Source organism: Cyprinus carpio, chromosome A1 (assembly GCF_018340385.1).
Source record: "Cyprinus carpio isolate SPL01 chromosome A1, ASM1834038v1, whole genome shotgun sequence".
Classification (NCBI taxonomy): Eukaryota; Metazoa; Chordata; class Actinopteri; order Cypriniformes; family Cyprinidae; genus Cyprinus; species Cyprinus carpio.
Window position 1 is genome coordinate 16,857,871 of NC_056572.1, and position 18,800 is coordinate 16,876,670.

Below are 18,800 nucleotides of genomic sequence, written 5' to 3' on the forward strand. Positions count from 1 at the left end.
TTCCTTAAAATATAAGTACATAGAAACGACATCAGAATCAGCTTTATTGGCCAGGTTTGAGTAAACAAACAAGGAATTTGACTCTGATTAATCTTTGCTATATAAAGTAGGCTAGGCTACAACACTCACTTAAAGAATAAAAACAGAGGACAGTAAGAAATAAAAAAAAAAAATACTGTTAAGTGTACAGTATAAAAATAAAATTTTACAAAAATTTTACAAAAAAATATACAAAAGAGAGGGAAACGATGCATAGTAACGACGCATAGCATAGACATGGAAGACGACACATAGCAACGACAGAGGGAAACGACGCATAGCATAGACATGGAAGACGACACATAGCAACGACAGAGGGAAACGACGCATAGCAACGAAGCATAGCAACGACGCATAGCATAGACATGGAAGACGCCACATAGCAACGACGCATAGCATAGACATGGAAGACGACACATAGTAACGACAGAGGGAAACGACGCATAGCATAGACGCATAGCATAGACATGGAAGATGACACATAGTAACGACAGAGGGTAACGACGCATAGCATAGATGCATAGCATAGACATGGAAGACGACACATAGTAACGACAGAGGAAAACAACGCATAGCAATGACGCATAGCATAGACATGGAAGACGACACATAGTAACGACAGAGGGAAACAACGCATAGCAACGACGCATAGCATAGACATGGAAGACGACACATAGTAACTACAGAGGGTAACGACGCATAGCATAGATGCATAGCATAGACATGGAAGACGACACATAGTAACGACAGAGGGTAACAACGCATAGCAACGACGCATAGCATAGACATGGAAGACGACATAGTAACGACAGAGGAAAACAACGCATAGCAACGACGCATAGCATAGACATGGAAGACGAAACATAGTAATGACAGAGGGTAACGACGCATAGCATAGACGCATACCATAGACATGGAAGACGACACATAGTAACGACAGAGGAAAACAACGCATAGCAACGACGCATAGCATAGACATGGAAGACGACACATAGTAACGACAGAGGGTAACGACGCATAGCAACGACGTATAGCATAGACATGGAAGACGACACATAGTAACGACAGAGGGTAACGACGCATAGCATAGACGCATAGCATAGACATGGAAGACGACACATAGTAAACGACAGAGGGTAAAGACGCATAGCAACGACGCATAGCATAGACATGGAAGACGACACATAGTAACGACAGAGGGTAACGACGCATAGCATAGACATGGAAGACGACACATAGTAAAGACAGAGGGTAACGACGCATAGCATAGACATGGAAGACGACACATAGTAACGACAGAGGGAAACGGCGCATAGCAACAACGCATAGCATAGACATGGAAGACGACACATAGCATAGACATGGAAGACGACACATAGTAACGACAGAGGGAAACGGCGCACAGCAACGACGCATAGCATAGACATGGAAGATGACTCATAGTAACGACAGAGGGAAACGGCGCATAGCAACGACGCATAGCAACGACGCATAGCAACGACGCATAGCATAGACATGGAAGACGACACATAGTAACGACAGAGGGTAACGACGCATAGCATAGACATGGAAGACGACACAGTAACGACAGAGGGAAACGACGCATAGCATAGACGCATAGCATAGACGCATAGCATAGACATGGAAGACGACACATAGTAACGACAGAGGGTAACCACGCATAGCATAGACATGGAAGACGACACATAGTAACGACAGAGGGTAACGACGCATAGCATAGACGCATAGCATAGACATGGAAGACGACACATAGTAACGACAGAGGGAAACGGCGCATAGCAACGACGCATAGCATAGACATGGAAGACGACACATAGTAAAGACAGAGGGAACGACGCATAGCAACGACGCATAGCATAGACATGGAAGACGACACATAGTAACGACAGAGGAAAACAACGCATAGCAACGACGCATAGCATAGACATGGAAGACGACACATAGTAACGACAGAGGGTAACGACGCATAGCAACGACGCATAGCATAGACAACAGTAACGACACAAAGAAAAAACACATAGTAACGACGCATAGCAACGACGCATAGCATAGACATGGAAGACGACACATAGTAACGACAGAGGGTAACGACGCATAGCATAGACGCATAGCATAGACATGGAAGACGACACATAGTAACGACAGAGGGAAACGACGCATAGCATAGACGCATAGCATAGACATGGAAAGATGACACATATTAACGACAGAGAGAAACGACGCATAGCAACGACGCATAGCATAGACATGGAAGACGACACACAGTAAAGACAGAGGGTAACGACGCATAGCATAGACATGGAAGATGACTCATAGTAACGACAGAGGGAAACGGCGCATAGCAACGACGCATAGCATAGACATGGAAGACGACACATAGTAACGACAGAGGGAAACGGCGCATAGCAACGACGCATAGCATAGACATGGAAGACGACACATAGTAACGACAGAGAGAAACGGCGCATAGCAACGACGCATAGCATAGACATGGAAGAGGACATATAGTAATGACAGAGGGTAACGACGCATAGCATAGACGCATAGCATAGACATGGAAGACGACACATATTAACGACAGAGGGTAACGACGCATAGCAACGACGCATAGCATAGACATGGAAGAGGACATATAGTAATGACAGAGGGTAACGACGCATAGCATAGACGCATAGCATAGACATGGAAGATGACACATAGTAACGACAGAGGGTAACGACGCATAGCATAGACGCATAGCATAGACATGGAAGACGACACATAGTAACGACAGAGGGTAACGACGCAGAGCAACGATGCATAGCATAGACATGGAAGACGACACATAGTAAGGACAGAGGGAAACGGCGCATAGCATAGACATGGAAGATGACTCATAGTAACGACAGAGGGAAACGGCGAATAGCAACGACGCATAGCATAGACATGGAAGACGACACATAGTAAGGACAGAGGGTAACGACGCATAGCATAGACATGGAAGACGACACATAGTAACGAAAGAGGGAAACGACGCATAGCATAGACATGGAAGACGACACATAGTAACGACAGAGGGTAACGACGCATAGAATAGACATGGAAGACGACACAGTAACGACAGAGGGAAACGACGCATAGCATAGACATGGAAGACGACACATAGTAACGACAGAGGGTAACAACGCATAGCATAGACATGGAAGACGACACAGTAACGACAGAGGGAAACGACGCATAGCATAGACATGGAAGACGACACATAGTAACGACAGAGGGTAACGACGCATAGCATAGACATGGAAGACGACACATAGTAACGACAGAGGGTAACGACGCATAGCATAGACATGGAAGACGACACAGTAACGACAGAGGGTAACCACGCATAGCATAGACATGGAAGACGACACATAGTAACGACAGAGGGTAACGACGCATAGCATAGACATGGAAGACGACATATAGTAATGACAGAGGGTAACGACGCATAGCATAGACATGGAAGACGACACAGTAACGACAGAGGGTAACGACGCATAGCATAGACATGGAAGACGACACATAGTAACGACAGAGGGTAAAGATACATAGCATAGACATGGAAGACGACATATAGTAATGACAGAGGGTAACGACGCATAGCATAGACATGGAAGACGACACATAGTAACGACAGAGGGAAACGACGCATAGCATAGACGCATAGCATAGACGCATAGCATAGACATGGAAGACGACACATAGTAACGACAGAGGGTAACGACGCATAGCATAGACATGGAAGACGACACATAGTAACGACAGAGGGAAACGGCGCATAGCAACGACGCATAGCATAGACATGGAAGACGACACATAGTAACGACAGAGGGTAACGACGCATAGCATAGACATGGAAGACGACACAGTAACGACAGAGGGAAACGACGCATAGCATAGACGCATAGCATAGACATGGAAGACGACACATAGTAACGACAGAGGGTAACAACGCATAGCATAGACATGGAAGACGACACATAGTAACGACAGAGGGTAACGACGCATAGCATAGACATGGAAGACGACACAGTAACGACAGAGGGTAACGACGCATAGCATAGACATGGAAGACGACACAGTAACAACAGAGGGTAACGACGCATAGCATAGACATGGAAGACGACACATAGTAACGACAGAGGGAAACGACGCATAGCATAGACGCATAGCATAGACATGGAAGACGACACAGTAACGACAGAGGGAAACGACGCATAACGTAGACATGGAAGACGACACAGTAACGACAGAGGGTAACAACGCATAGCATAGACATGGAAGACGACACATAGTAACGACAGAGGGTAACGACGCATAGAATAGACATGGAAGACGACACAGTAACGACAGAGGGAAACGACGCATAGCATAGACATGGAAGACGACACAGTAACGACAGAGGGTAACGACGCATAGCATAGACATGGAAGACGACACATAGTAACGACAGAGGGTAACGACGCATAGAATAGACATGGAAGACGACACAGTAACGACAGAGGGTAACGACGCATAGCATAGACATGGAAGACGACACATAGTAACGACAGAGGGTAACGACGCATAGCATAGACATGGAAGACGACACATAGTAACGACAGAGGGAAACGACGCATAGCATAGACGCATAGCATAGACATGGAAGACGACACATAGTAACTACAGAGGGAAACGACGCATAGCAACGACAGAATGAACACATAAACACATAGTCATGACACATGCAGCATTGACACGCAAGACGACACAGTCAAACAACAAGGACAGATGACAGGAGTAAGTTGAGATGACACATAGCATAGACAGACAGCATGTCGACATAATTTTGGCACAAATGGAACCTCATAACGCATACCATAGCGCACCCTAGCCGACTCGCGCACACAGAAAGTATAACACAGGCTAAGCAATAATCAGCAACGTGTGTGGATGAGCGCAACCTTTATAGTGTGACTGATGGGAAACAAGTGTGAATGTGTGACTGGTTCCTAGATGAGGGATCATGGGAAATGGAGTCCGGAAAAAAGACAAGACACATAATCGAGACAATATGTTTTCTTTTGAATTTCTTATGCTTGTCAGCTGTGTTTCTCATGAGTACAATACAGTTATATATATATATTGTCTAAATCACTTTAAAAAATACTACAATGATGTGTAAATACATAATTTAAAGGTGACATGATTAATCTCTGCACTAACAATATAAACTGCAAAAAAATTTATGTTTCCGCCATTGGTCAGTGAGTCAGATAGCCCTATTCCGAACACAGGTGATTGGTTAAGTCAGTTTACGTTAATTAAGTCAAGTTAATTAAGTTAAGTTAAGTTAAGTTAAGTTGACATGTCACTCAAAGAGATCAATGTTGAAAAAGCATCAGTGTTTCACTCTTCAGGAATCAAACAGACTTACAGTGACTCTGAACATGAAGCTGCTGTAAATATTTTCAAATGTATATTCATTGTATATTCATATGTTTTATTTTGCAGTATGGTAATCACTCATGTGTTTCTTCATACAGCTAGTGTTCTTTGTTTTTTTGTTGTTGTTTCATCATAGCTGTTGTTGTTGTTCTTTCTCGGACGCATGCAGCAGCGGTCGCAGCCAGTGCAAGTATCTGGAAAGTTTGGTGAACACTAGTCCATGATTACAGTCTCCAGTGGACAGAGAAATGCCTGTCAGGAATGCCGTCTTACCCTCCACCGTTGCGACGGGACTCCCAAACTTCAAGTCACACGACATCGGTTTGGCCCTGACAGTGATGTCAGACTCCTGCTTCTGCATGCAGAACATCTTATTGGTCATTAGGAACGTGAGGTTGAGAGAGCTTTGACAATCATCTAATGAGAGATAAGAGTGTCTGGCTCCGCCCATGACCACACCCTTTCGTCCAACTTTCATCAGAATGTTCTCGCTGTAGTCTCTCTCTGGCAGACAGAGCGAGATGATGGACATGTTCTGTGGGAAGGGCTCCATCAGTTCCAGGAAGGCCAGGTCATCCTCTGGACCGGACACATACCGCTTATGTGGTGTCCAGCTGGAGACACGCAACGCCACGTTTGAATGACGTCCCACTGGAGACAAGAACAAGAGTCCACTTCATGTTTGAGCACACGCAGATCAATGATTCTCAACTGATCAGAACACAAACAAGGCTTTCAGTGTCAGTTCTGATAGGTCACTGACAGCAGGGTTACAGTTTTTCTCAGTTGCTTTGGTGCATTTCTCGACTAATCCTTAAAATTTGCAAAGAAGTATGTGCATTTCTCAAAACAATTTGTACAAACAGCACCACACAATGGATTACCTGAAAAAGCCTGTAACTTAAAATCTCTCAAGAACAAATATTTATGCCGATGAACATATCAGTAACATCAGAATAAAAAGTCCTTGTGTCTTTGTTCACAAACAAGATAGTCAAAATGTTTAGTCATGTTGTCAGTATAATAGTGCACTCTGTTAATATTACCTGATGTAAACTATGGCAACAGTTTAGATGACAGTTACTGTATTGAATTGCAGAAGGCTGTACTTCTTATGTATGCCATATACTCATTACCATATGTGGGATATTGATTGTAAGAGACTGGATAGGATTAACAGATACACTTTACTAGTGGTCTGACATAAAAAATAAAAAAAAAACCCTTACACCGTCATTGTGATGAAATTCATTGTGTGAAATATGGACACAAAGGTGAAAATACAAAATTTGAAAAGCGAACACAAGAAACACCCCTTAGGCAGACCTTTGCTTTTGCGTGCAGCACTGTATGAGGAATTGTAGTACAGTTTGTTTACACCTCCTGACGTGCCAGTCTGTCTATCTCTTGTGTTGTCCTCTGTCTATTCATGGCAAATTCATGGCAAATTTACAAAACGTCTAATAGAAATGTGTAGAAAATACGCTTGACGGTTTATGTCAACTAGATCAACCATATTGCATTTAATGACTTACACGATGAACTAACGCCTAGATGTTTTGAGGGGTAAGACTGGTGTACAGAGAACTATATAGTACATTTTAAGCAACATGACATTAGCAACTGATGATGTAGGAAACCGCAGACAAATGTACATGATCAATTGCATGAATGTACCAAAGCAATCGCAATTTGTTCAAAAGAATGAGAAACTGTTTTTATAAAGTGCACAATTTTCTAGATGTCGAAGCTGAACAAGTAGTTTCGAGAATTTAAATTCTGTTCTAGGAAATGCACTTAAAGGGATAGTTCACCCAAAAATGAAAATTATGTCATTAATGAACGAGTCAATGTTTCGTTCGTTATCTGGCTCGGTTCAGTCAGTGTACTGTTTGAGTAAATGGATTACTCCGGGATATTGGTTTATTTGAACTCAGAGGGAGTGTCAGCCACGTTAAAAAAGTTAACAGCTTAAGTCATTTGTGGATTAATGCTTATTGTTGACGCGAACAGTTTCAAACGATTCAGTTCGATTTGGTGAACTGGTTCAAGAAGATCCGGTTACATCGAGTGATTCGTTCGCGAACCGGATATCACTAAACTGCAGTGTTGTGAACGCGCTCATAACAGACCCGGGAGAGAAGTCAATGCTGAATAAAGTCGTAGTTTTTGATATTTTTGGACCAAAATGTATTTTCGATGCTTCAAAAAAAATTCTAACGGACCCTCTGATGTCACATGGACTACTTTGAAGATGTTTTTATTACCTTTCTGGACGTGGACAGTATACCGTACATACATTCTCAATGGAGGGACAGAAAGCTCTCGGACTAAATCTAAAATATCTTATACTGTGTTCCGAAGATGAACGGAGGTCTCACGGGTTTGGAACGACATGAGGGTGAGTCATTAATGACATAATTTTCATTTTTGGGTGAACTATCCCTTTAAGCGTCGGAGAAAAACTGTAAATATGTAATCATGCATTAAATTAAAACTAAAACCATAAAAGTTACCATAAAATGTTCAATACTTGAAAGAAAATAAACGCTAACTGAAATAAAATATTAAAGGGATAGTTCAGCCAAAAATAAAAATTCTGTGATCATTTACACACCCTCATGTCGTTCCAAACCTGTATGTGTTGCTTTTTTATGTTGAACATAAAAGAAGATATTTTGAAGATTGCTGGTAATCAAACAGTTGGTGGTTGCTACTGACTTCCATAGCAGGAAAAAAAATACAATGGAAGTCAATGGCAACCACCAACTGTTTGATTACCAGCAATCTTCAAAATATCTTCTTTTATGTTCAACATAACAAAGCAACTCATACAGGTTTGGAATGACATGTGGGTGAGTAAATGATGACAGAATTTAAATTTTTGGGTGAACTATCCCTTTTAATAAAACTTAAACTAATTTTATTTTAGCTAGCTGCCAATCCTTCTAATTTTTAAAGAGAAATACTGAAAGAACAAAATATTTAAAACAATTATATATATAAATTAATGAAATCAAAATAAATATGAATATAAAAAAAACTAATTTAAAATATTAACAGTCTATAACAGTATATCAATGATACTAAAATAGCACTTCTGTCAAACTCTAAAATACTTGAATACAAATTAATTTGTCACTTTGCTTGAAGCTAGCTGTATGCATCAAAATGCTGTTGTTTTCTTTCAAAACCAGAAGCAATGTTGTCATTGTTAACTAAATCTAAAACGATTAAAAAACAATTTCATTCATTTAAAAAATGCTAAAAAAAAATAAAAAAAACTTTGACATTTTGAAACATCTAAAAAAAATAAATATATATATATATATATATTATATATATATATATATATAGAAAGAAATATAAAAAATAGTATAATAGTAAATAATTTGAAAAACAACTGTCTTGTCCTAAAAGTTGGACTGGTTTCTCATTTCAGTTTTATAACAAAATTACCAAAATTACCAAAATGTAATGTTTTCTGGACAGTGTAGAATTACCAACTGATGCTAACAAGTGTGAATTCTACTGGACTGTGACTACTAAAAAAAATTGAACTATAAAGTACAATTGAAGGTCTTATAGACTAGAGTTTGTTGTGTAAAGCTGCAGTCACATGCTCACCGAGAGTGACATGGAGGTCCTTCAGTGTAGACATGCATGTCGCTGATGTCAGCACAGACTTGCGGCCTAGAACCACACCGTGACAGACGACATCACCACTGGTGTTCGCAAACTTCACCTACAGCACACAATAACATGATTTTCATCATCAGATGCTCAAAGACTACTTAGCAGAGCTGAATATTCATCAGCTGCTCTTCTAATTGGTTTCAGTTTGTTGATCAATGTGCATGAACTGATTTATGATCTGCAGAATCATTTCAGTGAAACTCCTGCTCTAGGTATGATGGTAATCAGGTTGGTGCTCACCTCCCATGAGCAGTGTTCATCAGGACAAAAGCTGGACATCTCTGTCGTCCCACATGGATTCTGAACTGAGAGTGTGGACGATGTTTACGTGTACTGTACATTTATGCATTTAGCAAACAATTTTATCAACAGTGACTTACAAAAAGGGGAAAAAAAGCAATTAATCAAAGAGCCAACAATATTTGTAATATACAAACACTGATTTATTATAGAGCTGGATTATGAAACAAGCTAGAGAAGGGGAGAAATGCAGAGAAGAACTGTGCAGTGAAGAGTCCAGTGAGAGATTAAATAGCCATAATGAGTGCAGTGAATGTGTGAGCTTCAGTGATTTAGCAGCCATCAAGAGAATGTCAAGCTGTTATCTTAAAATATTCCAAGCGTTACTCATTCTAATTGCATTTTTACTAGTAACAATTCAGTTAGAGAGCTCTACAATTACATTCTTACTGGTAACAATGAGAATTAGAGAGCCCTCTAAATCTATTTTACTAGTTATAATTACAATAAGAGTCTTTCTCTCTCTCTCTCTCTCTGTCCGACATTAAGCAAAAAAATAATAATAATTGTGACATTATTTTGAGGTATTTTTTTCATGAGCTTATAGGGATACTCCACCCCGAAATTAAAATTTTGTCATTAATCACTTACCCCCATGTCGTTCCAAACCCGTAAAAGCTCCATTCGTCTTCGGAACACAATTTAAGATATTTTGGATGAAAACCTAGAGGCCTGTGACTGTCCCATAGACTGCCAAGTTAATAACATTGTCAAGGTCCATAAAAGGTATAAAAGTCATCATCAGAATACTCCATCTGCCATCAGACATGCAATCTGGGATATATTAAGTGACGGGAACACTTTTTGTAAGCGAAGAAAACAAAAATAACAACTTTATTCAATAATTCCTTTGTCAACAGTCTCCTCTGTGTCTCTCCATATCACTGTATGCTTGACAGAGGGGTCTCATCTGCATATCATTTCCATGCTTATTCCCACCAAGTGACACCATGTTTAACACCGAGACATTAAGGAAATATGAGATAGGGACTATAATGCCATTTGTGCCATACACATTAATTTTAATAGCTAAAAATTATCCAGTATCATTGTTATATTTTATAATAAATATATGAAAATATCCATAAAAAACAAAATGGTTTTGTTTAAAGTTGTTCTCAGATATATTTTAGAATAGAGTTGATATCATTATTTTACACTGGCCAAATAGTATTTCAATTGTTTTAAACAATTCAAATAAAATTAAATGTACGCAGTTTTGCTGATGAACATATTTTAGCTATTTTTGTTAGTGCAAACAGATAGGCCCATATTTAATGCAGTGTAAATACAATTGTCTGATTCAGCTCGTCACTGACAAAGTATTTTAAAAAGGAAACGTGCAAATCTTACCCTTTGCTCCTAGTTATATCCTTCAAACATAGGCTAGTGGTATTTTTCATTATGTTGTTGAGATGCATTCACACGACATCAACACCTATGTGCAGCTGCGGTTGTACAGTAAGTTATTATCATTGGTCATATATCGGACAATGGACCGTTCGACCACTGAATCCAACACTGTCCACCATAATATCTAAGTAAGTGGGCATCATTGATCATTGTTCTCACTAAAATATTTCTCATAACATGTGATCTGTAGTTTAGTTTAAAGATGAATTATTGTGCACCTATAGCACTCCTCGTTGTCATTAAAACATAGCATACCACAGGAAAATTATGTAGCCTATTGTTAATAAAATTATGTAATTATTTTTTTTGTAAAATTATGTAATTTTAGTGTTTATCTTCATTAATGCGAGTGGAGTATTTGATGTAAATGTGTATATTTTGTGCGCATGCATGTTTCTATGCCCATTTTGTGCGTACGCAACATTTATAAATGAGACCCCTGGAGCTGAACACTCTTAAAACAGTGGAGATGATAGTGGACTCCAGGAGAAACCCCCCTGCACTCCCCCCACTCACCATCATAGACAGCACTGTGGCTGCAGTGGAGTCATTCCTGGGAACCACCATCTCTCAGGACCTGAAGTGGGACAATCACATTGACTCCATTGCTAAAAAGGCCCAACAAAGGTTGTAATTCCTTCGCCAGCTGAGGAAGTTAAACCTGCCACAGGAGCTGCTGAAACAGTTCAACTCAGCCGTCAATGAGTCTGTCCTGTGTACTACAATAACTGTCTGGTTTGGTTCAGCTACAAAATCAGACATCAGAAGACTACAGAGAACGGTTCGGACTGCTGAAAGGATTATTGGTGCTCCCCTGCCCACCCTTCAAGAACTGTATACATCCAGAGTGAGGAAAAGGGCTCAGAAAATCACTCTGGATCCCTCACATCCAAGTTACCCCATCTTTGAACTTTTGCCATCTGGCCGGCGTTTCAGAGCCGCAAATACCAGGACAGTCAGGCAGAAGAACAGTTTCTTCCCCCAGGCAATCTACCTCATGAACAGTTAAATGTTCCCCACTCATGCAATAAAAATGTGCAATATCCTTATATTTATTTGTTACCCTCCATCCTAGCACATCCCTGCATCTTACTCAATTCTATTCCATTATCATCTATAGCACAACTGTTTACACAATTAATTCATTTGCAATTTTTTTTTTTATTATTATTATTTTATTTTATTTTTGTCTGTGTTGTTGTGTACTGGAAGCTTATGTCACTAAAACAAATTCCTTGTATGTGCAAGCATACTTGGCAATAAAGCTCCTTCTGATTCTGTAATAAATAAATTAGAGAGCTCTCTAATTCAGTTTTTACCAGTAATAATTCCAATTAGAGAGCTCGCTAATTTAGTTTTTACTAGGAGGAATTCTATTTAGAGAGCTCTCTAATTCAATTGTTACTAGTAAGAATGGAATTAGAGAGCTCTTTATTTCCATTACAGAGATCTGCAATTAAACATATCTTCAATTATAAAGCTCTGTAATTGCATTTTTACTAGTAAGAATTTAATTAAAGAGCCCTCTAATTGGAATTGTTACTAGTAAACATTGAATAAGAGAGCTCTCTAACTGGAATTATTACTAGTAAACATTTATTTAGAGTGCTCTCTAATTGGAATTGTTACTAGCAAGAATTCAATTGTAGAGCTCTGTAATTGTAATTCTTACGAGTAAAAATTTCATTTGTAGATCTCTGCAATTAAAAATGAATGGAAGTAAATGGAGACAAATGACTAGAAAAAATTAATTTGTAGAGGTCTCTAACTGGCATTGTTACTAGTAAGAATTTAATTGTAGAGCTCTCTAATTGAATTGTTACTAGTTAAAATGCAATAGCGACCAGTAATGCTTGGAATATTTGAAGCTAAAATGGCTTGCCATATGTGCGAGCTTCAGTGATTTCTCAGCCATTATGAGTGCAGTGAGTTAGCTTCAGTGATTTACCAGCCATCAGGGGTACAGTGAGTGTGTGAGCTCCAGTGATTAAGCAGCTGCCACAAGTGCAGGTGCAGTGAATGTCTGTGCAGTGATTGTCAGGTACCGTGAGGTGAGCAGCTCCTGCCGTCACTGTTAAGTGTATATCCCCTTGCACATAAGCAGCGGTATGAATCAGTCATCGGTTTGCAGAAGTGCTCACATGCTAAAGTCCCAGCTGACGGACACTGGGATTTATCTGCAAAACATCATCATGAAGCATCTGACATATGACCCTCAAACACACTGAATGTGCCAAACACAGCATATCTCACATCAAATGTTTATCACTCTCACTTATATAAATATCACATTCACCAGTTTGACAGTTGGTGCCGCTGTACATCTCTGCACATGTGCATGTGTAACCACCGATCCCATCCCTGCATGTGCCGCCATGTTTACATGGGTTTGATTGGCACTGATCTCCATCTGACAACATAAAGAAATATTCATATTTATTACAACTACAATAATACAGCAGCTCCAGAAACACAGAAAAGAGAATGACAAAATACATGTAAAACTTTGTAAACTAAGAGCAATTAAAGAAAGAAAATGCAATAATGTACATGTACGAGTAAAGGATTAAACAATCAAAATAGTGTAAAAAGGTAAAAAAGGTAAAATAAAGTAATATGTGCTATTAATTATAAATAATATGAAAAGGTTTGTAATTATTTATAAATTCATTTATAAAATGATAGTTTCATTAAATTCAGTCATAGTATAATTAAACTTTCTGAAGGTCACTTACCATAGTATTTGGTCCAGAAATCATTCTTTAAAGGGAAAAAAAGATTTTTAATGAGTGAGACTGATAACATTTCAGCTGCATTTAGTTAAATATTTTTAAACTGTGAAAACGTCAAATATTCCCAGAAGAAACACATGTGATTAATTTATATTTAATGTCTGGATGTTCATGTGATGAAGATCTAACAGTGTTCATAAATACTCATTCAGTTTCGACGGGAGAGAAGGGCTTTCTGTGGCATTATATTTTGCATGGCACAGTGCTCAAATATTTCCTAAAGATTTTTTGTTTGTTTTTTACTCTCAATGTCGCTTTCATTACAAATGAAAATAAAGTCAAACTTAAAAAAATATTAATAAGGTTAAAACGTGTATATGTTTTAATGTGTCTGCAATCACATGATTTTGATGACACAAAATTCACATGGAGAGCAGGAAGTGAAAAGCAGAATGGATGTGTTCAAATTCCCTCTGTGTGCGCAACTTGAGAGACTGACTTGATCGGCACATGGGAACATGGTGAAGGAAAGACACAGTGGCGGGTTTAGCGACGACTGTGGTGTGAATGAAGAGAATGAAAGACGTAGCATAGAAGAAGAAGATGATTTTGCAGATTTGAATTGCGGAGAGTGGAATCAGGTAGAGCTGACATCTCACAAACGAAAAGACAGGCTCAGATTCGGAAGAAATCGGGGGAGAAGGAGGAAGGAGTAAAACAATGCAGACGGAGGATGAGTACATACATTGAGTTATGTTTACATTCGCAATGGCCAAAATGAGTAATCCTACGCGATTATCCAAGGTTCTCAAAAAACATTTGGAAACATTAAATCTGCAAAATACCTATCAAGCAATCGAGTGCTTGTGTTCTGTCTAAACAAAAAGCAACAAGAGATGGCTATTAAGATAAAAGAATAGGGAGGAATAGGAGTGAAATGCAATGTGCCATGTGAGGAGAACAGAATTAAAGGGGTGATATATGGGGTTCCAGTGTCACTAACTGATGAGGCACTAAGAAATTAGATTACAGGCATAAAGGTAACAGAGGTTAAACGGTTGACATCAAATAGGAATGGGAAAAGAGAAATGAGTACAACTGTAGTGATAGATATGAATGAGAAAATTCTACCAGTAAATGTTAAAATCGGATTCCTGAGTTACCCTGTGCGCCCTTACATAAAGCCTGTACTGAGATGCTTCAATTGTCAACATTTAGGACATGTGGCAAAAGTATGTAAATGAAAGAAAAGATGTTGCAAATGTGGAGGGGAACATAACAATGGAGAATGTGGAGTTATAGTTTGACCTAAATGTTGTAATTGTGGAGGCTATCATAGTGCTGCATATCTTGGGTGTATAGCACAAAAACAAGCAATGGAAGCAATGAAGTATAAATCAGTTCACAATATATCTTATGCACAAGCAGTGAAGAAAATCCAAAATGATCAAGGAAACAAAATAATTGATGGAAACATCAATGAACAGGAAATTACAAGCAAAGGGACAGACTAGAATATAAATAATAAAGATGCAAATGTGCTTATAATCAGTAAAGTAAGTTTCATTGCATTTATTGCTGAAGTAATTAACTGTACAGTGCAAACAAACAAAAGGACTGAAAAACTGAAAATTATCATTTCTGCAGCTTCACGTCATCTAAATATAACTGATATAACAGAAAATTCAAGCTCTTTTAGGTCAGTCTGAGAATAATGCTAATTCTCAGGAGGCACCAGACAAGCAAAAGCTAAACAAATAAAATGCCCTTTAGGATCATACAATGGAATGCTAGGAGTTTATGTGAGAATAGCCAATAGTTCAAAAGAATGATCCATGAGCTAATAAATCTCCCAAATGTCATATGTGTTCAGGAGACTTGGCTTAAACCGCAGTTGGACTTTGTCATTCCAGGGTTTATATCCATTAGGAAAGATAGAACACAAACAGCTGGTGGGGGTTGTGCAATATTTGTGAAGAAAGGGGTATCACATAGGGAAGTAAATATAGATACACAAGATGAAACCATTAAGGTGGAGGTTTGGACTTCAATAAGAAAACAAACAATAATAAATTATTATAATCCTTGTGGACAGTTATCCTTGTTAGAATTAAGCTAAATTTGGAGTAAGGAAGAAGGTATAGTAATATGGTGTGGGGATTTTAATGCAAATAGTGTTACATGGGGAAGTTCAAACACAGATAAAAATGGCACAGTGGTGGAAGAATTTATGGATGATAATTTTTTAGTATGTGTAAATGATGGGAGTGGAGCAAGGTTCAGTATAAGGGATCAATAAAAATCATGCATAGATCTAACATTAGTGTCAGCAATTATAACAGATAAATGTCAATGGAAAGTACTAGATCAATCGACAACTGGGAGCGATCACTATCCAATAATTAGTACAGTAGGAGCAGAAGTACAAAGAGATATGGTATTTGAACAGCAAAGATGGAAATTTGAGAAAGCAGAATGGGAGAAATTACATTTTATATGTAAGACAGAGCTGTTGGGATTTAATATGGAAGAGGATATTGAAGAGTGTTCAGAGAGATTGAGTTAAATTTTAATCAGAGCAGCAGAAGAATCCATTCCAAAAGCAAAAGGAAACACAAGGGATAAAATGATTCCATGGTGGAATGAAGAATGTTCAAATGCTATTAAAAGTAGAAATAAAGTTATTGATCCCTATTAATGTCCCTCAGCCAGACATTAATATGGCAAGCCCGCCAAATGTTAGTGTTGCCCAAGTGTCGGTTCCAGCCCCAGTGTCTGCTCCTCATAAGTGCCTTCTAGAGCACCCTCCAGTGCCCGCTCCTTGAAAGCACCTTCCAGAGTTTGCTTGTGTGTTGGCCGAGGCCCCAGAGTTTGCTCCAGTGTTGGACCAGACCATGCCTTTTCCCCCGATTGTCCTAAGGGACCTCCAGAGTGCCCCCCCCCTGTTTGATGTTATGTGGCGTGGGGTCATGCCTTCCCAAGGGGGGTGTTATGTCAGACTCTGTCCCGTGTTTTGTGTGTGTTCCTGTCCCCATTGTGGTGTTTGGTTTCATTCCAGGTGTTCCTAGTGTGTTTCCATTTTATCCCAGGTGTGTCTCGTCTTCCCATTGTCATGTCCTGTGTATAAATAGTGTTCAAGTTGAGTTTGATTGTCCGCTGTTAAACGTCATCCTGAGTTTGTCTCCCTTGGTTTATGGAATTAAAAGTCAAGTTAAAGTATTCTCCAGCGTCTCCTCATTCCTCTCTGGTGTAGCATGACACCAGGAAAAGATGCATCAATAGCTGGGAATTACAGGCCAATAGCACTTGCATCTAATTTTTGTAAAATAATGGAAAAAATGATCGTTAATAGGATCACGTATTCGAGAGTAAGGGAGTGTTAGCACCTTATCAATATGGTTTTAGACAACGTTGTTCAACATTGGATGCATTAATAAAGCTGGAGACAGATGTCAAGAAAGCTATAATAATGAAAGAGGATTTAGTAGCAGTTTATTTTGATATTGAGAAGGCATATGACATGATGTGGAAAGAAGGTTTACTACTAAAATTGGGGAAAATTGAAGAAAGGAATTTATAACATTTTTTTTTTTTTTATTAGAACGGTTCAGGTGGGAAATAAATTGTCACAGAGAGTGTGGAGAATGGGACACCTCAAGGGAGTGTGATAAGCCCTTTATTATTTAACATTATGATTAATGATGTTTTTGAAGAAGTGCCTCCAGGAATTAATACGGCTTTATATGCTAATGATGGAATAATGTGGAAAAGGGGAAGAATTTTATCTTTTAATTTGGATAGAATTCAAGAAGCAACAGAGATAGTAGAAAGGTGGTCTTTAGAATGGGGGTTCAAATTTTCATTATCCAAAACATATTACCAGATATTTACCAGGAAGAAAATTAGAGAAAATAAGCAGCTTAAACTATATGGGTCTACATTAGAAAAAGTATCTAAATTTAAATATTTGGGAATGTGATTTGATAATAAATCTCGGAAAGTCCACATAGATTATATTTTAAAGAAATGTAGTAAAGTATTAAATTTAATTAGAGGGGTTGCAGGATATATTAATATTGGGGTGCAGATAAGCAATCATTAAAGGGTATTTATATTGGACTCATGAGATCAGTTCTCGATTATGGATGTATTATGTATGAATCTGCATCTACAACGTTATTAAAGAAGCTAGATATTATGCAAGCTAAAGCACTAAGATTGATTCTAGGAGCAGTTAAGACAACACCAATTGCAGCATTACAAGTGGAGTCCTAAGAAATGCCTCTATAATTAAGAAGACAAAAACTAGCCATGCCATATTGGATTAATCTTCAGGGCCAAAGAGAGGATCATCCTGTAAGAGAAGTACTTAATGAAAGTTGGGAAACAGTAAATAAACCAGGTAAAGAATTTGCATGGAAAATAAAGAAATTGATTAATATAACTGGAATAGAATCAAATAAATTTGCTTCGGTAATAGTAACTCCTCCAATTGCACCTTGGTTATTAGAACAACTTGAAGTTGACATAAACATACATAAAGAAATTAAGCGAATGGGGGAGGTGTTTAATTTAAAAGCATATGTTAAAGAATACATAAATAGTAAGCATTATTCATTTCTCCAAATTTACACAGATGGATCAAAGAACATAGAAACTGGAAGGACAGGTGCTGCATTTTTCATTCCAGAATTTCAGGTTAGGAAGGCTGGAATAATTATGGATGGTACTTCTGTATATACAGCAGAGATGGTAGCTATCCTTATGGCATTAGATTGGGTATATTAAGTAAGACCAGATAAAGTAATTATGCTCTGACTCGGTCCATGTATGTTTGGTCATTTGATTTTCTACTTAAAAAGAAATAAAGAGAAATGACAAACGGTTTGACTTACGTTTTTTAAGAAATGGAAAACGCTTCTCTCCTGTTGAAAATGAACTGTGCTCGCGGTTTGCCGTGTATTGGTGCAGTACAGAAGGGATGAAAGGGCCATTTCAGCACCGCCCACACATTCAAAACAAATATTAAAGCATAATCTCATTTTTTACCCATAAACAAAAATACAAAAAATCCAGTTAAATTTTTCATTTTCCGTTTCTTAAACAAAACGAAAAACGAAAATCAAACCGTTTCCCATTTCTCTTTATTTC

The 18,800-nt window shown here is 38.5% G+C and overlaps 1 protein-coding gene across 1 annotated transcript in view; it reads right to left on the reverse strand.

The window, feature by feature from the left end:
• Window positions 1-5,124: 5,124 nt before the first annotated feature.
• LOC109064624 (vitamin K-dependent protein Z-like) overlaps window positions 5,125-18,800 on the reverse strand; it is a 38,206-nt gene continuing 24,530 nt past the window's right edge. The window contains 6 exon segments of the mRNA XM_042751789.1: window positions 5,125-6,159; window positions 9,136-9,253; window positions 9,445-9,509; window positions 12,963-13,094; window positions 13,214-13,327; window positions 13,653-13,677. Coding sequence (XP_042607723.1) covers window positions 5,639-6,159; window positions 9,136-9,253; window positions 9,445-9,509; window positions 12,963-13,094; window positions 13,214-13,327; window positions 13,653-13,677 — 975 coding nt within the window. The 3' untranslated portion in view covers window positions 5,125-5,638.